The sequence below is a fragment of the Mustela putorius genome, unplaced genomic scaffold, assembly GCF_011764305.1.
Source record: "Mustela putorius furo isolate JIRA1106 unplaced genomic scaffold, ASM1176430v1.1 tig00003863_pilon_pilon_pilon, whole genome shotgun sequence".
Lineage (NCBI taxonomy): Eukaryota > Metazoa > Chordata > Mammalia > Carnivora > Mustelidae > Mustela > Mustela putorius.
This window is the reverse complement of record NW_025422015.1, coordinates 5,508,472-5,536,389: the sequence shown is the minus strand read 5'-3', so window position 1 is coordinate 5,536,389 and position 27,918 is coordinate 5,508,472. Positions and strand designations below refer to the sequence as shown.

At 37.9% G+C, this 27,918-nt stretch overlaps 2 protein-coding genes across 8 annotated transcripts in view; one reads left to right on the top strand and one right to left on the bottom strand.

Moving 5' to 3' along the window:
• FILIP1 (filamin A interacting protein 1) overlaps positions 1–2,331 on the bottom strand; it is a 267,880-nt gene extending 265,549 nt beyond the window's left edge. For both annotated transcript variants that reach the window (XM_013056269.2, XM_045066239.1), the window contains exon 1: positions 2,214–2,331. The gene's annotated coding sequence lies outside the window, so the exon portion shown is untranslated. The remainder of the gene's footprint in view (positions 1–2,213) is intronic.
• Positions 2,332–2,894: 563 nt separating this feature from the next.
• The window catches only part of SENP6 (SUMO specific peptidase 6), a 122,978-nt gene continuing 97,954 nt past the window's right edge, over positions 2,895–27,918 (top strand). For 5 of the 6 annotated variants that reach the window (XM_013056275.2, XM_013056273.2, XM_013056272.2 and 2 more), the window contains exons 1-2: positions 2,895–3,175; positions 27,225–27,318. In XM_013056275.2, the coding sequence (XP_012911729.1) occupies positions 3,124–3,175; positions 27,225–27,318 (146 nt within the window). In that variant the 5' untranslated portion in view covers positions 2,895–3,123. The remainder of the gene's footprint in view (positions 3,176–27,224; positions 27,319–27,918) is intronic. The other variant, XM_013056276.2, reaches the window with a different exon arrangement.

Sequence of the window (27,918 nt, the reverse complement as noted above, 5' to 3'; positions counted from 1 at the left end):
AAAAAGACACTGGAGAAGATAGGGCATTAGAATTAGAACTGTGGATGGCAGACTCTGTTTTGCTTTTTCTTTTTTCTAAACTTTCTTTAATGAAATAATTAGAGAAAATAAAGTAGCTTATTATGTACACTGCAATTACCCACACATTCAAACTTAAAATAACCTAACTTTTCTCCATTTTATCTTTTATGCCAGAATTAAATTAATATGACAACTAACAAGTTAGCTTACATCTCAATAACATTTGCTAAATTTAAACAATAAAGACATGATAGACTTTTAATAAAAATTTCTAACTCAGAGAATTGATTTTGTAATCAGCCCTATTTCTAATATTCAAAAGCATTCTCAGCTACATCCGTGGGTGTCTTTCAAAACGTATAAAGAAGGGCTACTAACTGCGTATTTGTAAGTATACTAAATATATATTTAAATATTTATACTAAATATATCTACATTTCAGGGACATGTCCTCAATCTGAAGTTTTCTAGGCCTGAATATCTAAATAAAGAGATACATGATACTATCAATTCTCAATGGATACAGTTCATATATATGTAAGAGTAGTGATTCCTGAAAATATCTTTAATCTTACACTTGAATATGGAAAGTGATCATTTTCACTTGTAATTGCAGACTCATAGACTAAATTAAACTGAACAGAAAGGAATTTGAGATTGTTTAATCTAGTGATCTTTATAATGTGGTCCCCTAATCAGCAGCATTGTGTATCACATGGGAACTTAATAAAAATGCAAATTTTCAGGTGCACTCCAGACCCACTGAATCAGAAACTCTAGGGGTGGGGCAGAGCCCCACTGTTTTACAAGCCCTTCCAAGTGATTTTGATGCCACACTTTCAAAGTTGGAATTATGTGCTCCCATAGAGATTAGCTGAAATTCACACACACACAAAATAAAACAATGGACTGGTCTTAAAATCCTAAATCAGATTGATTAAAAGACATCTTTTCTATAACTCCACCTTGTTACCCATTCCATATGTATATTAGTTTTCTATGGCTGCTGTAATAAAATAGCACTAATTTAGCAACTTAACAAAAATGTATTACCTTACAGTTCTACAAGGTCAGAGGTCCAACTCGTTATTTTCTTGAGCTAAAATCAAGATGCTTGCTTTGCTTTCTTTAAGTTCAAAGGCAGAATCAGTTTCCTTGCCTTTCCTGGAAGCTGGCTTCCAGAGGCCACCCATATTCCTTGACTTCTGGCACCTTTTCCCATCCTCAAAGGCAGTGTACATGTATTTTTAAATCAGAGATTATTTTTTAAAACTGCATTTTGTAGTCTGTACAAATGAGTCCAGTCACCCACATCTGTCTATTATCTACACGCCTCAGTATTATACTGTCACTGGCACAGACTCTATGTCATAGAGCATCACAACCAGATCATTCAATATACTCAAATAACACAAATAAGGTATAATAAATTATATTCATTATATTATTTTTGAAAAACTAGGAAAGATTATTCATTTTAGGATAAGATGTTAACAGAAGCTTTAAAGGGAAAGGTTTTCGGCTAATGCCTTAGCTAACAGGACAATTAAACTAATTAGAACAGTTCATTCCTCAAAGATCGCACAGAATCATGGTTTTTCTGCATCGTCTTAGCTGTTGAATTTTCACTGACACACAGGGATTTTTGTTTTTTAAAGAGGGATAGTGAGGGATTTAAGAAAAATGTTCGCTTAGAGGACTACACACCTAAAGGAATTGAGTTTTGGTGGTGAAACTAAGCATAACTTCTTTCCTTTTCTGTATTGTGGATTTTCATTAAAGAATGTCTTATTTTTATAATTTTAAAAAGCCAAAGGAAAAAGGAAAAGGAAAAGCAAACGTGATATAATCACCTGCAATCAATTATAAGGCCTGACTTTGTAAGGTAGGGAATGGTTTTTGAAATCTTAGGCACATACAACAGCATTTTTTTTTTTTACATTGTCATCCAAAATGTACTGTAGAATCTACCTTGATATATTATTTCGATAACCTTTTAAAAAATATAGGGGGACCAAGAGTCATTTTCTGAACATGTGATTACACTACTCCACTATAGCTTCTCTCTTCAGTTGGCTATGGTTTAAATTCTAAGACCTGGTCAAAGAAAGGAACTTTTAACATTTTTGAGGCAATTGTGGTGCCATAGAAACCAAACTGAACACCGGCCTGGCTTAGAAGCGCTCACACACCAAGTCTGCCATGGGGCCCTCGCGGTCGAGATTTTGGGCGAAACGTGTCCAGGCCGAGTCGGTGCCGCGCAGGGCCGGCCCTACGGAGAGCCAGAGCGGCGGGAGCCGCAAGTCGGCGTTCGGTGCGGCGCTGCAGACTGCTCTGCCCGCGAGCGGAGCCCGGGCTCCAGAGGGGGAGCGGCGCTGGGGGCGGCGGCGTCGGGGTGGGGGCGGGAGCCGGGCGGCAGCTCCAGCGCCCGTGGGGGAGGAGCGGCAGCGGCGGCGGCGGCGGCTGGAGCTGCTGTGGCGACGGACGCGAGGCGGTGGCAGAGGAGACCCACCCCTGTCCACATGGACAGTCGCAAAGGCCTCCGCTGATGCATTCACGCCTGGGCGGGGTGGGCGGACGGCCGTAGCGGCGGCGACGGCTGCAGAGGGAGCAGAGGGCCTGGGGGCGCCTGACGGTCGCGAAAACCTAGCCGCCCCGGCGCGGCGGCTGCGGCCATTTTACGGCCCGGGACGAAGGGAGGTGTGTTTGTGGGCTCGCCTTCAGCCTCTCTTCCTGGGGCCCGCGGCTGGGGAGAGCGTCTCAGGCGGCCTGGGTAGGCGGTGGATGGGGAGTCGTGGGCCGAGAGGAACCGGGCCCGGGAAGCGCCGTCGCCGTCGCCGCCGCTCGCGTTCCCCCGGAGGGGCCTGAGGAGAAGCCCAGGCCGCGGGCCTCGCCACCCGCCAGCCCGCGGATAGGCCCAGGAGCGCCTGGCCTCCTTTTGTGTAGGCCCATCTGGACGTGGGAGCACCGCCCCCCTGACGGCCGAGTTCTAGGCCCGCAACCCTGCGGCGGCTACCCTCCGGCGGCGCGGCCCCTCATCCCGGCGACCGCGGCGGTGGTGTGGGCCATGGATTAAGAAGGAGGCGGCGTGGGAGGAGGAAGATGGCGGCTGGCAAGAGCGGTGGCAGCGCTGGGGAGATTACTTTTCTGGAAGGTACGTCTATTTCTGCTCCTGCAGGGGGAGGGATGGGGAAATACAGGAAAGTGTGGCCTCCTGGTCTCCGGATATTCAGTTATTCGCATTGGGTGGGTGTGGGGGGTGGGGGAGGTGGCAGAGGCACCGGGGGGCGGGGGCTGCTGGGGCGATGGCGGGGAGGGAATGTGCTGCGAGCGCGTTGGGTTCGAGTCCGCGGATGCGGGGGGCTTGGCCCGGGCACACCGAGCCGAGGGGGCGCAGGTGGATCCAGATACGAGCTGGAATTGGTGGGTGCCCTTTGAGAGTGCACGGGTTAAGTCTTTGACATTTTGAAATATTTTGGTGATGGCCTAAAGATGAGAGCAGATAGCGTTCCGATCTTGTTCGGTGTTCATGGAAAAAGTTAAAGATTGCTAAGGTCGGGTGAAATTGAGGGGCAGTTAGGTAGTTTTACTTGGGTATGTTTTATATACGCCCTCTGCTATTTTCTGTTTCGCAGAGCTTCAGGCTTCCTTTTGCAGCCAGTATTCCGATTAAGTCTGGCCATGTCTGATATTCTTACGAAATGTGTTTTGTTCAGGATATTTTATGAAATAGTTTATCTGAAAGTAGAGAAGGAGATTCACAATGTCAATTTGGGGACGGTCTCCAAAGCTAATAGACAAAGTTTGGGTGGTTCCATTTTTATTCACTTGTGAGGGAAAGTTAAACATTTGCTGTAGGTGGGACTAAGTAGTCTTAAGAAGGGCTGTATGTTATTGTTGTGAATGGTGGTAATGGGTGACAATATTGGTTCTTTGCCCATGTAAGTAAGGACCCCCCCACCCCCCACCCAAATACTCGTAAATTCGTTGTGGTTGTGGACCAGGAACTTGAATGTTCATCACATTGCTGAATTTGACTATGGGTCCATTGTTTACACTATGGGTTCATTATTTAAATATAAAGTGAGTTCACAAATATGTTTAGAAAAATAAGTTTACTGGCCAGTGATTGTTAAAAAGGATTAGCCACTCTGGATAATTTCACAAAGATAATTTTCATATACAGTATAAGCAGTATAAAAAAATAATTAATTAGAAATGTTTCTGGATTAAGAAAGTGTATTTTAATTGTGCTACAGGTATTCTATAAGAGGGTGTAGAGGAGTAGGTATTGCCTTGCTTACGGTTATTAACAGCACCTGGAACAGTACCTGGACCACAGAGGTCCTCAGTATTACGCTAATGAACCAATTGGGCCTAACAGATAGGGGCAGATAGAGAAAGAAAGCTTAATTTTCTTAATTCTTCCTTGAGTATAGCAAAGCAAAACCAAACAGAAAAACAAACTTAAAGGTGATGAGAGCTTTATGAGATTCTAATAAGAAGATGTGGAAAGCTTCTGTTTTTCTGGGTTTGTTTAATATTACCTCCGTTCTACCTCCATTCTTGTTTGACCAGAATAGATAACCTGTCAGAGACTGAGAGTGGTGCAGCTTGTGTTACAGGTGGTGCTCTGCTGTTGTTTTTTGTTTTGATATTGGAACCTCCAAAGATGGCTTGTTGATGGATACTTACTAATACATTCAGTATGCAGAAGATTGATTGTATTTTTGTACTGCAGTAAGTTTTGGACTTCTACAGTCTTCTGATTCAGTTTAAAAAAATTTTTTTCTAAGACTTTATTTATTTATCTGAGAGAGAGCATGAGCAAGAGAGCAGTAGCAGAGGGAGCAGCTGAGGGAGAGGGAGAAGCAGACTCCCTCCCTGCTGAGCAGGGAGCCTGATGTTGTCTTATCCCAGAATGCTGGGAATCATGCTCTGAGCTGAAGGCAGCTGGTAAACTGACTGAGCCAACCAGGCGCCCCTGATTCAGTTCATAATTTTGACTAGATGAACATAGGGAGGATGGAAAGAGCGTAAAAAAAAGCCAGCAAATAGGAAGCTGATGGTGAATTTTAAACTGTTGCTTTTAGTTGAGTCTAACTTAAGGGTCTAGGAATGTACAGTTACAATAAATTTTGAGTTTCACCATACTCCTTTAGCATTCTCATAAAGAAAGCAGACAGTAACTCGTTACAATATGAGCATAAGAGAAAGCAAGGATTTCAGTTTCTCATATCTGATTTTTATATATTGTACTGAGTCTTTCTAAATAAATGGAATGATTCTTGTATTTTTTAAAATTCTTTTCTTTATACTTTGAATAATAAAATACTTCACCGTAACTTGCCATACATTTTGTACTATACCATGCTTATGTTTTCAGAATATTTCCCCATAAGCCTTAGGATTTAATATTTAAACATCAATAGAGCATACTTTCCTTACTCTGGTAGAAGTACTGAAAAAAACTGAAGTAGATTTTCATTTACTCATCAGGTATTTATAGCCACCTATTCTGTGCTAGGCATTGTACAAACAACATGGTATTCCCTTATACTGTATTATTTTTCATAATAGCACTTATCACTTGATAAATTTATGCTTTTCAATCCTACTAAAATATGACCTCCATGAAAATAGTGACTTTGTCTTTTCACTATCATATTTCTTGCACTTGGAACGATTTGTTGTTAATAAAATAAACAAGATGATAGCAGTATGATACAGACTGGAAGAAATACACAGAGCAAATAAAGGAGTGGAAAAGCCATTTTACATAGTATTAAAATCAGGAAAGGCCCTTCTGAGGAGGTGACACCTTAATTCACCTTAATTTGGTAACACCTTAACTATGAGGTATTTCAGAGTATGGCCGAGAGGATGATGCCTGTAAAGTTTTGAGATGACACATGGTTCCATTTATGAAACAAAAAGGAGATCATTATGGCTGAAACAAAAAGGAGAGAGTGCTAAAAAAGAGAGGCAGCAGATCTATTTGCCAAGGTGATGATTTTTATTTTATTCTAAGAAATGGGAAGTCATTGAAGAGTTTGGAGCCAAGGAGTGATTTATCTTTTTTAAAAAATCACTTTGTTCTGTGTACAATGAAGTAGAGAAGAGGAATAAAAAAAGCAGGGACATGAGTTAGAATATTGGAGTACTCTAAAATAGAGGGGTTAGAATAGATTAGTAGATAAAAAGTACTAGGAGAGGGCGCCTGGGTGGCTCAGTGGGTTAAAGCCTCTGCTTTCAGCCCAGGTCATGATCCCAGAGTCCTGGGATCAAGCTCTGCACTGGACTCTGCTCAGAGAAGCAGGAAGCCTGCTTCTCCCTCTCTCTCTGCCGGCCTCTCTGACTACTTGTGATGTCTGTCTGTGAAATAAATAAATAAAATCTTTAAAAAAAAAAGTACTAGGAGGTAAAAAACCGTTCAGTTGTAAAATAATCACAGGTGAAAAGTACAGCATAGGGAATATAGTCAGTAATACTGTAATAATGTTTTATGATAACAGATGGTGACTACCATTAGAGTAGTGAATAGTGAGTAATTATAGAATTATTAAATATGAATATATGAATATAGCATTGTGTAAAACCATCAGAGGGGTTTAGTTAGAATGGTAGCAGTGGAGCTTGGGGAACAGTGGTTAGACTGAAGATATGTTTGGATGTAGAGTTGACCTAACTTCTTGATGGATTGTATTTTGAGAATTTTGGTTGGTGTTGTGGGGTAATTCCATATACTGAAATAGAGTAGACTGGTGGAGGAATGAGAAGTTTATGCCTCTGCTTTGGTCAAATTAAGTTTGAGGTGCCTGTTTGTCATCTGTCTTCTAAATTGTGTTTTATTTCCTTATAACTAAGTAAAATATTAATTCTGTTTCCTTTTCTGACTTCATTAGGGAAAAGGAGACTTTTGTATTTAAGGCTACTATTGTATTTAATTTTTTTAGTATAGTATCACACTAAAATTGTATGAATTTAGTTAGGCTACAACTTACATTGAACTTCTTTTTCTCTTCGTTTCTTTCTCTTCTATACATGTAAGGTTGACTCATACCCCTTTTCTACATTTGATAATAGGTTGGCAGTTTTTCTTTTCCTTCATTCATTCAGCAGGTATTTATTGAGCAACATTTAGAAACTAATCACACTACCATTCCTTTTTAACTCCTTAAGTAAGAATTTTTATTTCCTGGTATCCTCCCAGTTGAATTGATTTTGTGTACTCATGGGGGACAGTAGAGTAGAACATCCCTTAGTATGGCATTTTTCATTAGAAATGCAATGAGAACATGAACTCAGAAGCCAGAAGGCCAGGATTCAACATTTAGTTCTTACTTACTAGTTGTGTGATCTTGGATAGATTTCTTAACCTCTTTGTGCTTTTATATCTGTGAATCAAGGATAGTAATTATAATTACCTCATAAAGATGCCATGAACATTAAATGTATTATTGTATGTTTGATTCTTAGAACAATTCCAGGCATATAATCCCAAGCATTATGTGTTAGTTGGTATTATTATATTGATTTTCTTAGGGAAGAGAAGACTTCCTTTTCTTGCTTTCCTTCTCTTTCATATTGCCTTCATTTTTTTAAAATTTTTTATTTTTTATAAACATATATTTTTATCCCCAGGGGTACAGGTCTGTGAATCACCAGGTTTACACACTTCACAGCACTCACCAAAGCACATACCCTCCCCAATGTCCATAATCCCACCCCCTTCTCCCAAACCCCCTCCCCCCAGCAACCCTCAGTTTGTTTTGTGAGATTAAGAGTCACTTATGGTTTGTCTCCCTCCCAATCCCATCTTGTTTCATTGATTCTTCTCCTACCCACTTAAGCCCCCATGTTGCATCACCACTTCCTCATATCAGGGAGATCATATGATAGTTGTCTTTCTCTGCTTGACTTATTTCGCTAAGCATGATATGCTCTAGTTCCATCCATGTTGTCGCAAATGGCAAGATTTCATTTCTTTTGATGGCTGCATAGTATTCCATTGTGTATATATACCACATCTTCTTGATCCATTCATCTGTTGATGTACATCTAGGTTCTTTCCATAGTTTGGCTATTGTGGACATTGCTGCTATAAACATTCGGGTGCACGTGCCCCTTTGGATCACTACGTTTGTATCTTTAGGGTAAATACCCAATAGTGCAAGTGCTGGGTCATAGGGCAGTTCTATTTTCAACATTTTGAGGAACCTTCATGCTGTTTTTTGCCTTCATTTTTATTTGAATTCATTTTACTGTTTTTCTTTCAGTTACAACCTTCTCTTTCTGAGTATTAACTAATTGTTGTGGGGTTTTTAGATTTTTTTTTTTTTTTTTTTACATTTTATTACCTTTTAAGTAATCTAGACACCCAGTATGGGGCTTGAACTCATAACCTGGAGATCAAGAGTTGTGTGCTCTACTGACTGAGCCAGCCAGTTGATTGCTCTTGATGTTGTAGGTTAACTGGTGTAGTCAGAGAGGCAAGAGGGAATGAAATTATATAGTCCACATGTCTACACTTCCGTAAATTGATTGTTTCTGTTACCATTACTTAACTGTGTTGAGTATTTGAGGAAATCAAGAGTTGTAGAGGGGTTATGTAACCTAGAAGAAGTCAGTGGGAAAATCAGAACTGGAGCTCATGATTTGACTTCTAGCCTAAACTTCCTTCAGCTTTTCCTTCCTTCTTTCCTCTTTCCCTCCCTTTTTTATCCCTTTGCTTTACCCTTTCTTCCTTCTGCCTACTTTTCCTTTGAGAAAAGGGCTAGACAAGAGAAGGAAAAATAATAGGAAATTCTCAGTAATTGATGAAGCAGCACTCTAAAATGGTAAAAGCAGAAGTCACAGATCTCTTAAGGCCCAACTTCAGAAATTACCCAGTCACTTCTGCCATATCTGTTGGCAAAACAGGTCACAGAATCAACCCCAAATTAGTGGGAGGGGAAGTGGACTATCATTCAGTGGGAAAAGTGGCAAAGAATTTGTAGTCCTCTTTAATCTACACAGGTACCTTTCCTCTCCCATTTACCTGGTTTTCTTTTTAAGATTTTATTTAGTTGTCAAAGAGAGAGAGGAGAGCACAAGCAGCAGGAACAGCAGGCAGAGGGAGAAGCAGGTCCTGCTGAGCAAGGAGCCCTAGGCAGGACATGATCCCAGGACCCTGGGGTCATGACCTGAGCTGAAGGCAGATGCTTGACAGCCACCCAGGTGTCCCTGGTTTTTTTTTTTTTTTTTTTAATTCTTTCAACAAAGTTACTGTATTTCTTAAACTTGAAAATGACAGTTTTACAAGATCCAAAAGTTTCTGATATCTGGGCAATTTGGGAAGCTACAGAAAGACAGAACAAAGTTGGCCACACAATTTGTAATTTGTTTCACAGATAAAAATAGCAACATAAACAGTTATTGGTTTAACTTTTCTTTGGTAAGGGACTGATTGAAGAATTTCTGAATCCACATAAGTGGAAATAAGAAAGGAGGAAGAATATTGAAACTTTTCTTTCCTTTTTTGTTCATTGAGTGATGTGTGGGTCATGGGAGTTGTTATTGTAATCTTTCTCTTTGTCATTACCTAAACTCTTAGGAAGCATGGTCACATAATTTATATTAAAAATTAAACTAACACTATGTCAATACAAAACACAACAGTCTGTACAAAGTCAAAGACACAATATTAATGAGCACAATTACGACCCATCTAAGTTGTATATATTGCTGAGAATGATGCAGCGTGGATGGATGGTGATCTCTTACTCTGAACTGCAAATTATGGTTGCAAACATCAGCTAAAACAACAAAGAAAGGCAGAAAGTAAGTACAGAAGGTAGATAAGCTATGCACTATCCATTTGACACTAAAAATGGTGTTGCATCAGCTCCTACTTTTTGGGTTATCTTAGGTTTTGTACTTCACAGAATTTTCTGCATCCAGTCAGCAAAAATTAGGACCTCTTGTCTCCTGAGGATACTGACTTTCAGTGCTAAAAGTGGGACAGTTCTAGGCAAATGGGAACATGTAGACACTGCCTTATTATTCCAAGTTAACAACAATTGCTCTGAGGCCATCTGAAGTTAAAGGTTTGATTAGTAATACAATAAATGATATTCTGATCTCGCCTTTGGAGGTGTTTTGCTATTTCAAATACATTTTATGTTTGGTTTTTAGTATGGTTGAGTTCCCTCCCCACCCCCACATTAACTATATTATAATCTTTGAAATAGAGCAGGGAGAAAAAAAAGCAGTACTGTGTCCAATAAATAGTAAATTCACTTCTTCATTTTCTGCAAAGATTAAAACCATTTTTTAGGACATAAAGAGCTAGAAATTCCTTGAGACTTTTTGTAGACAATGTAGTAACCGTGTTGTCTTTACAGATTCAAAAATCTGTAAACTTTCTACCCCACAACCTCCTATGTATGAATCTGCCACTAAATCTTGAAAACATGGTGAAGATACTACTTTGACTCTACCTCCATAAAAACAGTATCTTCCCTGCCTCCGTAACTCCTATGTTTGGATGAAATGGGATTCCAGGTATTTTTGTCATTTAATCATTTCTTTACCCTAGGTTGGTCTCCACTATTATCATCATAGGGCATTTATCAAAGAATGATTTAGTTTTTTCCTAATAGCGGTTAAGTCTGAGAATATCAGCTTTTCCTTCACAGTTTCAGTACCAACTCTTGAGTCTCCTTTATCTTCACTATTTACAAGCTTTATCTGTTTCTAAAATTTACCCCCTAATTTAAGCTTACTGTGAAACTCTTTCAATTTTTTTCTTGTTGAATTCTGCATTTAATGTTCAGAATTAAAGTGTCATTGGTCCACTTCCCTGTATACTGCAGCCATCTCTTACTCTGATGATCTTCTCACCTTTCTTTGGAGCAGAAGGAACAATACGACAATCATTTCTGAGTTGTTAATGTCCTGGCTGTGCAATTTTGTGTACATTAGGCTTGAGATAACTGAGTTCTTAGAATTGTGTTTTCCGTGTTAAGGTAGAACCAACTGCATTACTTTGGGATAAGATGCCACCACTTGATATTTCTGTTCTATAGAAGATTGGGGGCTTTCAGAAACACCAGCAGCACCAGACAGCTGCCTGATCATGACCTTGGACAAAACTAAGTATATGCTGGCATCCTGCCAAAAGATCCGTAGAAACGCACTGAATGGAATGAAGAAGTAGGTAGATAAACCAAGAGAACTCCAAACAGTAACTGGATCCTGAGGCAAAGGATGTGTGGTTTTGGTGACTCCCAGAGAAGTTTAATTTCGTATCACTCCCATATTCAGACTTCATCTTGAAGTAGTACTGGATAATCTCTTGGTCTTCTGTGCAAAGTACAAATGTTTTATAGAGAGAATCACCTCAGCTGGGTGATTTCTCTGCTTCATGTAGCATCTGTGAGTGTTTTTCAGTGGTAGTTTGACTGGTCTGGAGGTTACAAGATGGCTTCGTTTAAATGTCTGACTCTGGTGGGTATTGAAAGGTAGGCTTTTGTCTCTCCATGTAGTGTAAAGGCCTGTTCACATTGTCTCTTCAGCAGGGTACTCAGACTTGTAACATGATTGGTCAGAGCTCCAAGAGACTGCCTTGGAGAATCCTGACAGGTTCTTGAGGAAGACTGGGGCTATACTGCTATAGAATCACCTGAAATTTCTTTAATTGAGATTTTCTGACATTTGCATTTAATTCCTCTTTATTTATTTATTTTTTATTGTTCTTATACTTCTAAGTTTCAGAAATTCTATCATAGTGATCCTTTTAAAAATTTATCCTATTTTTCATTATTTTTCTTAAAGATTTTTCTGAGAGAGAGAGAGCAACTGCATGCCTGTGAGTGGTGCATGGGGCAGAGGCAGAGGGAGAAACAGACTAGACTCCCTGCTGAGCAAGGAGCCTGATGCAGGAGTCAGTTCTAGGACTCCTGGAACATGACATGAACTGAAGACAGATACTTAACCACCTAAGCCACCAGGCACCCCTCTTATTTTTCCAACCTTATAGTGATAGTTTAAAAATTATTGGGAAATATTTCCTAAGAATACTTACTAGACTAAAGAAAACATTACCAGTACAGTTGAAGCTGGGGTGATCCCCATCCTTTTTGCATCCTCTACCTCCAGGGGTAACTATTGTCCTTGATTTGGTAGTTATCTTCCTCATGCAGTTCATTGTCTTTTACTCTTTTCTCTTTTTTTAAAAATTAATTTATTTATTATAAAGAGTATACATGGGTGAGTGGGGGGAAAGGCTGAGCAAAAGGGAGAGAAAGAATCTCAAGCAGACTCCAGGCTGAGTGTGGAGCCTGATGAGGAGCTCGATCTCACAACTTTATGATCATGACCAAAACAAAATCTGGAGTCAGACACTTAACTGACTGAGCCACCCAGGCACCCCATGTACTTTTTTATTCTTTATGTATGTATCTCTAGACCCTGTGCTTGTAAATTATTTTGCATGTCTTAGAACATTTTATGAATTACATTCTGTATTTTTTTACACCTTGCAGAAATTTTTCATTCTTACTGCATTGGTTGAGAGATTAATGTTATGAGAATTATTCTAGTACTTGCATTTTTTTTTTTTAATTTATTTGACAGAGAGATCACAAGTAGGCAGAGAGGCATGCAGAGAGAGAGGGGGAAGCAGGCTCCCTGCTGAGCACAGAGCCCGATGTGGGGCTCGATCCCAGGACCCTGAGCTCACAACCTGAGCCGAAGGTAGAGGCTTTAACCCACTGAGCCACCCAGGTGCTCCTCTAGTACTTCCATATTCATTGCCATTTAGGATTTCCTAATATGAATATACTACAGTTTATACATCCCTGTTTGTGGAAATTTAGGTTGTATCCATCTTTTTATTATTACATTGCTACTGTGTATACTGTCATGTGTTTCATATTGCTACTGTGAAATCTTTTTACTTTTACTTGTGTGTGCGTGTGTGTGTGTCTAGGGCAGAGGTCACCAAACTTTTACTGTAAAAGGCCAGATAGTAAATATTTTACACTTTGCAATCTGAATTTACCGTGTTGCAGTTACTCAATGCTGTTATTTTAGCAAGAAGGCAGTCATAGATGAGACATAAGCAAATGAGTATGGCTGTGCCAGTAAAACTTGATAGACACTGAAATTTGAATTGCATATAATTTTCATATGTTATGAAACATGATTTTCCCCCCAACCATTTAAAAATGTTAAAGCCATTCTTAGCTCATGGGCCAGACGGCAGGCCAGATTTGGCAGGGCCATACTTTGCTAACACATGATCTAGTATATCCCTTAGTGATGAAATTATTAGGTCATGTGCAATTTCAGCTTCATGTAGGTATTGTCAAAATGATCCCCAAGTGTTTAGACTAACACTTTTTAAGTTATCCAGTTTAGGGGTGCCTGGGTGGCTCAGTCGGTTAAGCATCTGCCTTTGGTTCAGGTCATGATTCTAGGGTCATTGGATCAAGCCCTCTGTTGGGCTCCCTGCTCAGCAGGCGTGGTCTACTTCTCCCTCTCTCTATGCCCCTGCTCAAGGGCACTCTCTCTCTAATAAATAAAATCTTAGAACATAAAATGTTAATAAAAAAAGAAGTTTTCCGGGACGCCTGGGTGGCTCAGTGGGTTAAGCATCTCCCTTTGGCTCAGGTCATGATCTTAGGGTCCTGGGATCAAGCTCCACATCAGGATCTCTGCTCAGCAGGGAGCCTGCTTCCCCCTCTCTCTCTGCCTGCTGCTCTGCCTACCTGTGATCTCTCTTTCTCTGTCAAATAAATAAATAAAATCTTAAAAAAAAAAAGTTTTCTAATTTATGCACATCGTCACCCACTTCACAGTGTTTGGTGTTTTACTTTTTGCTAATCTGATGGGATTATCAGATGGTGTTTTTAATTTATAATACTCTGGTTTATAGTGAGATTAAGTATCTTTATTGCTGCATTAAAAAAAACTATTAATTAATCGTTCACTCAGTATTCAAAAAATATCGCGTGCCAGTGGTGCCTGGATGTTTCAGTCCTTAAGCCTTCAACTCAGCTCAGGTCATGATCTGGGATCATGCCCAGCAATCAAGCTCCCTGCTCAGTGGGGAGCCTGCTTACTCTCAGCTCTCTGCACTTGTGTTCCTTCTCTCACTGTCTCTCTCTCTCAAATAAATAAAATCTTTAAAGAATATATATAGAGAGAGAGTGCCCACCTAGAGTTAATCCCTATTCTGTGAGTTTGGGGCACATGAGTAAAGTAAACAAAATACCCCATAAGTTTGTTTTTGTGCTTGTAGGGTTATTTTATGTTCTGTTCTTATTTGCTCATTCATATCTTATACGTATTTTGTTTTTCTTTTGGAGTGTTGGGGTTCATTATATACTCTGGACAGTAAATTGGATTGGTTGAATTATATGAATTGGTTGAATTATATGAATTGAACATATATCTTATGAAATTATTTTTTAATGAATGAAATAATTTATGAACAGAATTTTTTAATGTACCATAGTTATTTGTTGTTGTTTTTCCCCCAGTGGCTTGTGCTTCTTGTGATGTAAGACATCCTTTGGTCTTTTGGTCCTTTGTATTATAACTTTTTTGTTTTAATAATTACTGTTCTTTAGTTTTTATGAGAACAGGAGTGCCAGTCAGGTATACAGGTCAGGTTAACAGAATTAGGAAATCTGTTTGTAGTATGTATATTATGTTACTTTATATTAAGAGATATTTTAAAGACTTTATTAAATATTTGCAAGTGATATATTATAAAAGATTAATATCCAAAATATACAAAGAACTCCTATAACTCATTAGCAGAAACATCCAAATAATCCAATTAAAAGTAGACAAAAGGAGTATCTTGGTGGTTCATTTGGTTAATCATCCAACCTTGATCTCTGCTCAGGTCTTAATCTCAGGGCTGTGAGTTCAGGCACCATTTAAAAAAAAAAAAGAAAGAAAGAAAGAAAGAAAATGGAGAAAATACTTGAATAGACATTTTTCCAAAGAATACCTACAGATGGCCAACAGATACATGAAAAGGTGCTCAACTGTCACTCACCATTCCATTCGTCCTCTCCAGTCATCATTCAAAATATATCTGAAGGAAACAGTGTCGGGGGGGAGGTGGGTAAAGATTAAATAGGTGATGAGAATTAGGAATGTACTTGTGATGAGCGCTGGGTGTTATATGGAAGTGTGGAATCACTATATTTTACACGTGAAACTAATGCTACACTGTATGTAAAAACTTTTTTAAAAACCACATATTCATAGTAGCATAATTTATAATAGTCAAGACATAGAAAAGGCCAAAGTGTCCATTGACAGGTGAATGGATAAGGAAGTTGTAGTACATATATACAATGGAATATTATTCATTCATAAAAAATAAGGAAATCTGCAATTTGTGACAACATATGTGGACCTTGAGGGCATTTTGCTAAGTGAGATAAGTCAGACAGAAAGATACTGTGTGATCTCACTTATATGTGGAATCTAGAAAAAAGAGATCAGATTTATGATTATCTGAGGCAGGGAATGAGGTGAAGGGTAGGAGACTTGGAGAAGATGGTCAGAAGGTACAAACTTCCCGTCCTGGGGATTTAATGTACAAAATGATGACTACAGTTAACATTCCTGTGCAGCACTTTTAAAAGTTCTTGAGAGTAAATAATCACGGGAAAAATTTCTCATGAGTTTTCATGTGATGAGTTGTCAATCACAAGGAAAAGAACTTTTGGCTTTGTGTCTATATGAGGTGATGGATGATAACTGAATTTACTATGGTGGTAATTTCACAATACATTTAAGTCAGGTCAGTATGCTGCACATCTTAAATTTATACAGTGGTATATGCAAAGAAATTGCAAAGTAAAACAGACTTTTTTCCTAACCATGCAAAATACTTATTTTTTTTAATGCCTTTTTTAAAGGGCAGTTTCAGGTTCACAGGAAAGATGCCAGGAAGATACAAAGATTTTCTGTGTACCTTTTACTTCCACGCATGCATAGCTTCCACCTGTATCAACATCTCCCAGCAGAGTGGTATATTTATTCCAGTTGGTGAGCCTATATTGACATAGGGGCACCTGGCTGGCTCAGGTGGAAGAGTGTCTGACTCTTGATCTTGGGGTTGTGAGTTTGAGCCCCATGTTCAGTATAGAGATTAATTAAACCTACATTGACATATCATAATCACCCAAGGTCCATATTTACAATATGATTCACTCTTGCTGTCTTAGAGTCTGTGGGTTTAGACAAATGTGTAATGCCTTGTATCCATCATCAACATACCATATAGAGTATTTTCAGTGCCGTAAAATTCTGTACTCCACCTGTTTTTCCTTCAAATCTGTCTCCCCCAACACATTTTTGGAAATTACTGATCTTTTTACTGTCCCTATAGTTTTGCCTTTTCCATAATGTCATATAGTTGAAATCATATGGTATGTGGCCTTTTTTTTTTTTTTTAAGATCTTATTTAATTTATTTATTTGAAAGTGAGTGGTCAGAGGGGAAGAAGAGAGGGTCAGAGGGAGAGGCAGACTTCCCCCCTGAGCAGGTAGCCCAATGCAGGACTCCATCCTGGGATTCCAGGATCATGACCTGAGCCAAAGGCAGTTGCATAACTAACTGAGCCACCATAACTGGTGCCCCAGTATGTAGTTTTTTCACATTTGTTTCTTTCCATTAGTATTATGCATATAAGTTTCCTCCATGTCTTTCATGGGTTGATAGCTAATTCCTACCTCGGGAAATAATATTCCATTGTCTGGATGCACATAATTATTCATTCACCTACTGAAGGAAATCTTGGTTGCTTCCAAGTTTTGGCAGTTATGATAAAGCTGCTATAAACATTTGTGTGCAGATTTCATTATGGCTGTAAGTTTTTAACTCCTTAAATACCAAGGAGTGCAATTGCTGTATGTTAACAGTATATGTAGTTTTGCAGGAAACCACAAAACTACCATTTTGTATTCTCACCTGCAATGAATGAGAATTCTTATTCCACATCCTCACCAGCAACTGGTGGTGTCAGTGTTTTCAGAGTTTAGCTAGGTGTGTAGTGGTATCTCATTGTTTTAATTTGCATATCCCTGATGACCTGTGATGTAGAGCATCTTTTCATATGCTTATTTGGCATCTTTATATCTTTGGTGAGGTGTCTATTAAAGATGTTTGGCCCCTTTTTAAAAAATTGAGGAATAGTTGACACAGAGTAGTGAATTAGTTTCACTACTGTGAATTACTGTACAACACAGTAATTCCACAAGTCTGTACATAATGCTCACTACAAGTGTAGCTACTATTGGTCACCATACAATGCTATTATGATACTATTGACTATATTCTCTATTCTGTGCCTTTTATTTGAAAAGATTTATTTACATATTAGAATGTATGCATGCATGAGCAGGAAGGGGGTATGCCAGAGCAGAGGGAGAAAGTCTTCAGCAGACTCCACTGGGTCTCAAGACTTTGAGATCAGGACCTGAGCCAAAATCAAGTGTCAGACGCTTAACCATGTGCACCCCGTGCAGTGCCTTTTATCCATGTTATTCATTCTATAATAGGAAGCCTGTATCTCCTACTCCCCTTCACCCATTTGCCTATTCTACAACCCTCCTCTCTTCCCATTTTGAAAACAAGTTTATTACTGACTTTTTAAAAAAAGGATTTATTTATTTGAGAGAAAGAGAAAAAGAGCAAGAGCATGAGTATGTGGGGGGAAAGGAATAAGTGGACTCCCTGCTGAGAGGGAGCCCTATATGGGGCTCAAACCCAGGGCCTCCAGGATCACAACCTGAGCCAAAGACAGGCACTTAACCAATTGAGCCACCCAGGCACCCCCTTATTGTTGACTTTTATCAGATTTGTCTTCTGCAAATATTTTCTCCTAGTCTGTGGATTGTCTTTTAGTTTTCTTGACATTATCTTTTTTAGAGCGGAATTTCTTTTTTTTTTTTTTCCTTTTTTAAGTGGTAGTGTGATTCTACTTTACTTATTTATTTCAATCTTACTTAGTTACCATACAGTGCAGTATTGGTTTCTGGAGTAGAATTCAGTGATTCATCACTTAACTACAACACCCACAGTGCTCATCACAAGTGTCCTCCCTAATACCCTTCACTCACCTCCCTCCATGAACCCTCAGTTTGTTCTTGAAGAGTCTGTTATGGTTTATTTCCCTTTATCCCTTCTCCCTCTTCCAGTGTGTTCATCTGATTTCTTTTTTAACTTCCACATATGAGTGAGATCATGGTATTTGTTTTTTTCTGACTGACTTATTTTCCTTGGCATAATATACTCCAGCTCCATCCACATCATTGCAGATGGCAAAATTGCATTCTTTTTGATGACTGAGTAATATTCCATTGTGTATATACACCACATCTTTGTCCATTCATCAGTCAGTGGACATATGGGCTCTCTCCATAATTTGGGTATTGTTGATAATGCTGCTATAAAGATCAGGGTGTGTGTACCCCTTTGAATTTGTGTTTTTGTATACTTAGGGTAAATACCTAGTGCAATTGCTGAGTAGTAGGGTGGTTCTATTTTTAACTGCGTGAGAAACCTCCATACTGCTCTTGAGTGGCTGCACCAGTTTACAGTTCCCACCAATAGTGTAAGAGTTTTCCCCCAGAAGTTCTTAATATTAATGAAGTCTAATTTATCAGTTCTTTCCTGGAGTGTCCTTTGGATGTAGTGTCTAAAAATCATTGTCATATCCAAGGTAATCTAGGTGTTCTCTTGTGTTATCATGTAGGAGTTTTATAGTTTTGTTTGCATTTTACAGTTAGGTGTATGATCAATTTTGAATTTTTTTTCTGTGTCTAGGGTCTTTTTTTTTTTTTTTTTTTTTTTTTGCATGTGGATGTCCAGTTGTTCCAGCACCATTTTTTAAAAGACTAATTTTTGTTCCATTGTATTGCCTTTTTCTCCTTTGTCAAAGGTAAGTTCTTTTATGTTCATGTTGCTCTATTTTGGGCTCTCTGCTTTTTCCCACTGATTTGTTTGTTCTTTTGCCAACACCATACTGATTTGATTATTGCAGTTTTATAGTAAGATGCAAAGTTGGGTAGTGTCAGTCATCCAGATATGTTCTTCATAAGTACTGTGTTGCCTATTCTGGGCCTTTGGCCTCTGTACATAAACTTTAGAATCTGTTTCTTACTATCTACAAAATAACTTGGTGACATTTTGATTGTGGTTACATTGAATCTATAAGTAAAGTTGGGAAGAATTGGTAACTTGACAATATTGAACTGTGCTATCCATGATATTATTTCATTTTATTTTTATTTCATTTATTAGAGTTTTGTAGTTTCCCTCATATAGATCTTGTATGTATTTTGTTAGCTTTATAGCTAAGTATTATCTTTCGGGGCATGCTAATGTAAGTGGCATTGTGTTTTTAATTTAAAATCCTGCTTTTTCATTATTGGTATATTGGAAAGCATATGAACTTTTGTATCAACCTTGTATCCTGCAGTCTTAACTATAATTGCTTATTAGTTGCAGAAAGTTTTTTTGACCTACTGGTTTGGATTTTCTATGTAAGTGATCATATCTTCTGTGAGCAAAGAGAGTTTTATTTTTTCCTTCCCAGTCTATATCCCTCCTATTTCTTTTTCTTGTTTTATTGAATTAGCTAGACTTTCTAGTGCAGTGTTGAAAAAGAACAAGAGTATCATTTTCCCCTGGGACCTGATCTTAGTGGAAGAGCTTCAGTTTCTCACCATTATATATAATGTTAGCTGTAGATTTTTGTAGATATTCTTTATTAAGTTTAGGGAATTCCCAGGTATTCCTAATTTACTGATGTTTTTTGTTTTGTTTTTTTAAATCATGAATAGGAGTGGAATTTTATCAAGTGATTTTTCTGGGATGCCTGAGTGGCTTGGTTGAGCGATTGCCTTCAGCTCAAGTCATGATCCTGGACTCCCAGGATTGAGTCCCGATCAGGCTCACCTTCCCACTCACATTCTCACTCTCTCTCATTCTCTCTCTCAAATAAATAAAATCTTTTTTTTTTTTAAGTGCTTTTTCTGCCTCCGTTGATGTAATTGTATGACTTTTCTTTTTTAGCCTATACATGGACTTAATGGATTCCATTAATTGACTTTTGAATATTTAGTCAGTCTTGCAAAGCTGGGACAAATCCCATTTGGTTATCGGGTATAATTCTTCTTAAACATTGTTGGATTCAGTTTGTTAATATTTTGCATCTGTGTTCACGAGAGATATTGTTTGTAGTTTTCTTATAATGTCTCTGTCTGGTTTGATAATTAGGTCTCATGAATGCTTCTATCTTTTGAAAGAGTTAGAGAATTGATACAGTTTCTTCCGTAAGTGTTTGATAGAATTCAACAATTAATCCATCTGGGCTTGGTGCTTTCTGTTTTGGAAAGTGATTTTCTAAGATATTATTTGTCAGAGAGAGAGAGAGAGAGAGAGCACGTGCGCAAGCAAGGGGAGCAGCAGGGAGAGGGAGAAACAGGCTCCCCACTGAGCAAGGAGCCCAAATTGGGGCTCCATCCCAGGACTCTGGGATCATGGCCTGAGCTGAAGGCAGATGCTTAATCATCTGAGCCATGCAGGTGCCCCTGTTCCTATAAAGTTTTGAAGAGTTTTATGGCCCAGAATGTAGTCTTTGTGATTGTTCCATGTGAGCTTGAGAAAAAATGTGTTTTTTCTGTTGTTGGATGAAGTGGTCTGTAGATGTCAGTAATCTGCAGTTGATTGATAGCATTACTGGGGTCACATGTGTTCTCAACTGATTCTCTGCCACCTGGAACAGTACATTTCCAATACAGGAATGTTACAGTCTCCAGCTGTGATAATGGATTCATCTATTTCTCTTACAGTTTTTTAGTTTTTGCCTCACATAGTTTAACAGTGTTCTTAAGTATATACCTGTTAGGGATTATTATGTCTTCTTTAAGAATCGACTGTTAGTATAATGTAGTACCCATTATCTCTAATAACTTCCCTTGCTTTGACATCTACTTTGTCTGAAAATACAGTTACTCCTGCTTTCTTTTGATTATTGTTTGCATGGTATATTTTTCTCCATCTCTTTACTTTAAATCTATATTTGTCTATTTAGTGTCTGTTTAAAATGTGTTTCTTGGGGACACCTGGGTGGCTCAGTAGGTTGGACGACTGCCTTCGGCTCAGGTCATGATCCCGGAGTCCCGGGATCGAGTCCCGCATCAGGCTCCCAGCTCCATGGGGAGTCTGCTTTGCTCTCTGACCTTCTCCTCGCTCATGCTCTCTCTCACTGTCTCTCTCTCTCAAATAAATAAATAAATAAAAATCTTTAAAATAAAATAAAATAAAATGTGTTTCTTGTAGGTGGCATATGGTTGAGTCTTGTTTGATCCACTTGGAGTCTTTTGATTGGTGCATCTAAACCATTGATACTCAGAATGATTATTGATAGAGTTGGATTAATGTCTACAATATCTGTTAGGGTTTCTACATGTTGTGATGTGATTTTGTTTTTTGAATTATATTTATAATTTTCAAATGTTAACTGTTGCTTTTGGAATAAACTCGACTTGATTATAATACATTACTCTTTACATATTACTGGATTTGATTTCCTGATATTTAATTAGGGTTTTATATCTGTCTCCATGAGAGAGTGGTAATTTTCCTTCCTTGCATGCCATTGTCATGTTTGGTATTAGGTATTCTCACTTTGCAAAATGAACTGTAGAATGTTTCTTTCTTTCTTTCTTTCTTTCTTTCTTTCTTTCTTTCTTTCTTTCTTTTTTTAAATATTCTGGGAAAATGAATTTGTTGCTATTTCTTAGAGGATCGAAAGAAATTACTAGAGGGTGTGTGGTTGGCTCAGATTTTTTTTTTTTAAGATTATATATATTTATTTGACAGACACAAGAGGAACACAAGAGAGGGGGTATGGGAGGAGAAGCAGGCTTCCCACTGAGTAGGGAGCCCAATGTGGGACTCAGTCCCAGGACCCCGGGATCATGACCTGAGCAGAAGGCAGATGCTTAACGACTGAGCCACCCAGGCACCCCAGAGCACATGATTCTTGATCTTGGGGTCATGAGTTTAAGTCCCATGTTGGGGGTAGAGTATACTTAAAAACAATAGCAGTAACAGCAGAGAACTATATTATTTCCCGTAAAATCCAAATAACCTTTTTTTTTTTTTAAGGAAATAGCTATAGAGAGGCCTTTTGGGTCTGAATATTTCATGTAAAGATTTGTAATAATTCAGTTTCTTTTATTGATGCAGCAGTGTTCAGATCTCATTGTGCCAGTTTGGTAATATTTGTGTAGGTATTTAGGTATTGTAGGTATTTAGGTACCTTGTAGGTATTTAGTCAGCTAATAAGTCAGTTCCTCCCCATCCACCATTTTAATCTTTCATCAATTTAGTTGTATCTCTCATTTACCATTATGTCCTTTCTGGTTTTGTTTGTTCTTAAGCGTTTCTCCTTCCTCTTCCCTCCCTCCATTACTGTTGTATTATTGAAGGGTATGGAAAAAATGCATTTATTTAATTTGTGATACTTAACTAGGATCCGTCTTCAACCTTTTATCTCTCCTTCCACTCAATTTCGTAAGTGGAGTACAGTGGACATTATTTTCTACTCTCATTATTTCTAATGAACCATAGCAGGATATTGAAATATGGTAACACTCTCAAAGACTTTTGAGGATTCATGTTTTTGTTTCTACTCCCAAGTTGCCCTAAACTTGTGTTTTTAAAATTTGTGTTTTATAATTTATTTTTTTATTGACAATAATCGCTTTCATGAGGTTATTCTTTCATTTATTCATTTGTAGGTTCTAATCTGCTGTCAGTTAGAAAATCATATGACTAGATTTATTTGAATTGTGTGTATAGGGTCCTAGTTCCTTCAGTGTATAAATAATGAACATTTCTTGACTTTTTGCTACCTGGTGACTTTTTTGATTAACTTGCCTAACTCATTTGTTGGGTACTAGTTGCTGGTTCATGAGTCTTTATTAGGCTAGTAATTATTATAGTTCATTACCTTTTCTGTCTTGGTAATGTAACTTTTCACCTAACCATATTTTTTTTTTTTAAAGATATTACCTATTTATTTGATAGAGAGAGAGAGCATATACACAAGCGGCGGGGGATGGAGGGTAAAGGCAGAGGGGGAGCGGAAGCAAACTCCCACTGAGCTAGGAGCCTGACCTTGTCCTCCATCCCAGACCCCCAAGATGAGCCAAAGCAGACACTTAACTGAATCACACGTGTGCCCCCTAGCCATCTTTTTTAAAACCGGGTTCATTTTACGTTTGATTTTTTTTTTTTTTTCTAAAGTCCTTTTGGGGAATAATTTTAAATTCATGGAGAAGTTTCAAAGATGTTACACAGAGTTCTGTATCCCATTTATGCATCTTTCTGTGGTGTTGACACCTTACATGATCATCGTACGTTTGTCAAAAACTTGGAAATTAATGTGAGTATAATACCATTACCTAAAACAGACTTTATTTGGATCTCCCTAGTTGTTTCACTGATGTCCTTTTTTTTTTTTTTTAAGATTTTATTTATTTAGACCGAGAGATCACAAGTAGGTAGAGGCAGGTGGTAGTGGGCGGGGGGAGCAGGCTCCCTGCTGAGCAGAGCGTCCAATGTGGGGCTTCATCCCAGGACCCTGAGACCATGACCTGAGCTGAAGGCAGAGGCTTAACCCACTGAGCCAACCAGGCACCCCACTGATGTCTTTTTTTTAATTCCAGGGTCCAATCCAGGATATCACACTGCATTTGGTTGTTACATCTCCTTAGTCTTCTCTGATGTGTGTACAGTTTCTTAATCTTGTTTTTCATAACCTTGATGGTTTTAAAAGCATACAAGTCAAGTATTTTGTAGACTGTTTTTTAGTTTGAGTTTATCTGATGTTTTCTCGTGATTAAACAGGCATTATGAGTTTTGGGGAAGAAGACCACAGGACTGAAATGGCATTTTCATCACATATTAAACAGTATATCCTATGAATAAGATATCACTTTTGATGTTAACCTTATGGCTGAGGTAATGATTGTCAAATTTTTTTCACTGTCAGTTTACTTTTTTCTCCTTTTTGTAGTTAGTTCTTGGAAGCAAGTTAATAAGTCCAGTATATACTGAAGGGGAAGGGAATTAAGTTTCATATCTTGCGGGAAAGAGTTTGTGCATATATCATTTGGAATTCTTTTTTAAGGAAGATAGGGTGGCATTGGGTCGCTTAATTGGTTAAGTGTCTTCCTTTGGCTCAGGTTATCATCTCGGGGTCCTGGGATCAAGCCCCACATTGGGCTACCTTCTTGGTGGGGAGTCTGCTTCTCCTCTCTCTCTCTCTCAAATAAATTAAAAAAAAAAAAAAAAAAAAACTTGAAAAGATCTTTTTCTCCCGATTAATTTATTTATTCAATCATTTATGTCAGTATGGATTTGTGAATATTTGTTTTATTTTGGGGGTTATAATCCAGGACTGTTGTTTATTTTTGCTAAAATTGTTTCAGGTTTGTTCACCTGTTTGTTGGGAGGTTCAATTTGGCTCCTGAAACCTTTTGACATTACCCCATCTTAAAAAAAAAAAAAAAAAACCTCCTTATTTTCTGGCATACAGAATGCTCTGGACTGATCTTGTATTTTCTCTGCTCCATCCCTGCAATCGGTTATTTCTTCTAGGAGCCCAGACTCCTTTTATTAGAGAATGGTATTTAGAAATGATATTTAGAAATCTGGTTAAGTGTGCTTGTTGCCTCTGGGGTGTCACTATTTTCTAGATCTCAGAAGGCAAAGCCTTAGTTTTGTAGACTCCTAACCCTTGGTACAAGACATACTTGTATATGTTCCTTTTATCTATGTGTTTGTATATTAAAGAAATATGAATTCATACTGATAACTCTTACTCTAGTACTATTAGAATGAATAGAGTTCATTGTAGTTTTCTTTGTTGCTTAATTTATAACGTTTTCTCTGACAGGGAGAAACCTTGCTTCTATTATATACTCTTTATTATTTGTCGAATTCCAGTATGCATGTAAGGAAGTTTCAGATTTGCTCATGTGATTTGTTCCTTCCTATTTCATGATATTTTTGGTTGTGAACTCACATTCTTTGAAACTTTTTGAGGCATGTATTGAAATTTTATATTTTGGGGGGGGAATTTACATTTGATTCTGTTCATCATGGAGAGGCTTTTTTTGCCTTTTAAAATAGCTTTTTATTGTAAAATATAACATAAAATTTATAATTTTAACCATTTTTAAGTGTACAATTTTAGATTGTCATTAAGTATTTCGGTAATGTACAACCATCACCACTACCCATTTCCAGAACTTTTGCATCAACCCAAACGAAAACTGTGTACCAGTTAAGAAATAACTCTCCATTTTTCTCTTTATCCAGCCTCTGTTACCTTCTGTCCTGCTTTCTGTCTCTGAATTTTCCCATCCTAGATAACTCATTTAAGTGGAGTCATGTTATATTTGTTACGTCTAGTATTTAACTCATTGTAATGTTTTCAGGGTTCATCCATGTTGTAGCATGTATCAAAATTTAATTCCTTTATGGCTGAATAATGTTCCTGTGTGTGTGTGTGTGTGTGTGTGTGTGTGCATATGTACGTGCATACAGTACATTTTATTTATTAATTTGTTTTTTGATGGATATTGCATTGTTTTTACCTTTGGCTATTTTTAATGTTACTATGACTGTTGGTGTACAACCATCAGAGTCCATGCTCTCAGTTATTTTAGGTATGTATCTAGAAGTGGAACTTCTGGAACATAGGGTAAATTCTATGTTTAATTTTTTGAGGAATTGCCATACTTTCCATGTTAGCTGCACCAATTTACATTCCCGCCAGCAATGCATAGAAGTTCCAGTTTCTCCACATCCTTACCAGTATTTTATGTTTTAAAAAAATAATGGCCATTCAGCCTGGGTGGTTCAGTGGGTTAAGCCTCTGCCTTCAACTCAGGTCATGATCTCAGGAGTCCTGGGATCGAGCCCCACATCCCCACATCTGGTTCTCTGCTCAGTAGGGAGCCTGCTCTACCCCACCCCCCGCTGCTCTTTGCCTGCATCTCTGTCTCCTTGTGATCTCTCTCTCTCTGTCAAGTAAATAAATAAATATTAAAAAAAGATAATGGCCGTTCTAATGGGTGTGAGGTGTAGTATCTCATTTTAGTTTTAATTTGCATTTCCCTTGCATTTAGTGATATTCAGGATCTTGTGAGACTCTTAATTATAGGCTTTTCTGGCCTACATAGGTACGGTTATGAAAATTGTGGTCCCAAACCTTGAGTAATTTTGAGCTTATGGTTAGGAATTATTTAACCATGGGGTAAATATACTTTGTCTTCAATTCAACCCCAAAACCCAGGGCAAAGACAAGATGTCATTATTATTTCCTCTATTTTTCAGTTTCTTTTTTTCACCCTTGCTCACCTAGTTGGAAGGTTGCCCTACAGGTCTTCTGGTCTTCAGTCTGACCTCTCATCTTGCTGTCATCCCAAACCTGATCTTAAAGCCTAAGGCCTAGGACATCAGATTTTTGATTTTTGTCGTATGACTCCAAGACAAATGCCAGCTTCAGAACTTCATTTATCTCTCTGAGTACACAACTTCCGGTCCTTTATGGCTTCATGGGGTTTCACCCATACACTTAAGAATTTTTTAAAACTCATGAGCATGTTTGGTGTTCTGATCTAGAGAGTGCCTGGCCATCAGGTTCACCATATTGTCAATGCAGAAAACCTAGTTTTTCTTCTGTTAAAAGGTTGAGATGATTGACTGAAGTAAAGAAAACGCTAGTAGTCTGGATATATGTCTCATAAATAGAGCAGGCTAACTAATGGGTACTAATTTCTAGAATCAGTGATTAAATATGGAGATACTGGGTTGATTTTTATGTATTTTATACATAATCATGTGCTTTACCCATTTTTATTGTATCTTACTAATTTGGGCTTGTTCTTGGTAACACACTCATGCCTATGGACAACTGTTAAATTAGCAAAAACAGATTTTAATGTATTCTTTTTCACTTCAGAGGAAATAAGATGTTTATAAGAAATAGTAAAATAGCAAGACAAGAGAAAATTTAGACTAACCAAAGAGCTTGGGAAATGCTTAATTTTATTTTATATTGAATAGCTCTGTGGAATACTTATCTGAGTTTGTTTTTGTTTCAGCTTTGGCTAGATCAGAATCTAAGAGAGATGGAGGTTTTAAAAATAATTGGAGCTTTGATCATGGAGACGAAAGTGAAGGCGATACAGATAAAGAGTAAGCACTTTTTTTTTCCCCTCTCAGATATTTTATAAGAATTTCATTAAAAATGATTTATATTTCATGGAAGTATTTCTAAGAGTATGGTATTTTTTACTTTAAAAAAATGTCTATTATAGTAGCATCAAGGGAAGAAAATGCCGTTTTTTTTATTAAATAATTGTGCTGTTATGTTTCTCCGTATATTGAAATGTGTAAATATGTGCATGTGATACATACAAGCTTACAATTAAAAGTTGGCCATTGAGATTTTCAATTAAAGAAATTGGGCATTTTTGTTTTTAAAGGACATTCACTTCAGGCAGTGATTTGAAAAGCTGCCATTTATCATGAATAAGTGAACTCAGATGAAAGCTCCTGAATTCTGTGTAAAAGTTTATATCCTATAGTATCTTCCTTCATAGTTGTCCCATCCATCTTCGATCACGTTACCACCAGAGAAGGCAGAAAAAATATAAATGTTAAACACAGATGTTGATCCAGACAGAAATTATTCATTACATTTTGTTAGTGTGCTTGAAATGTCTGCTTTGTAAAATTTAAATGATAGTTTTAATAGAACCTTTTGCATATCATGAAATTTGTATTGCAAATTCA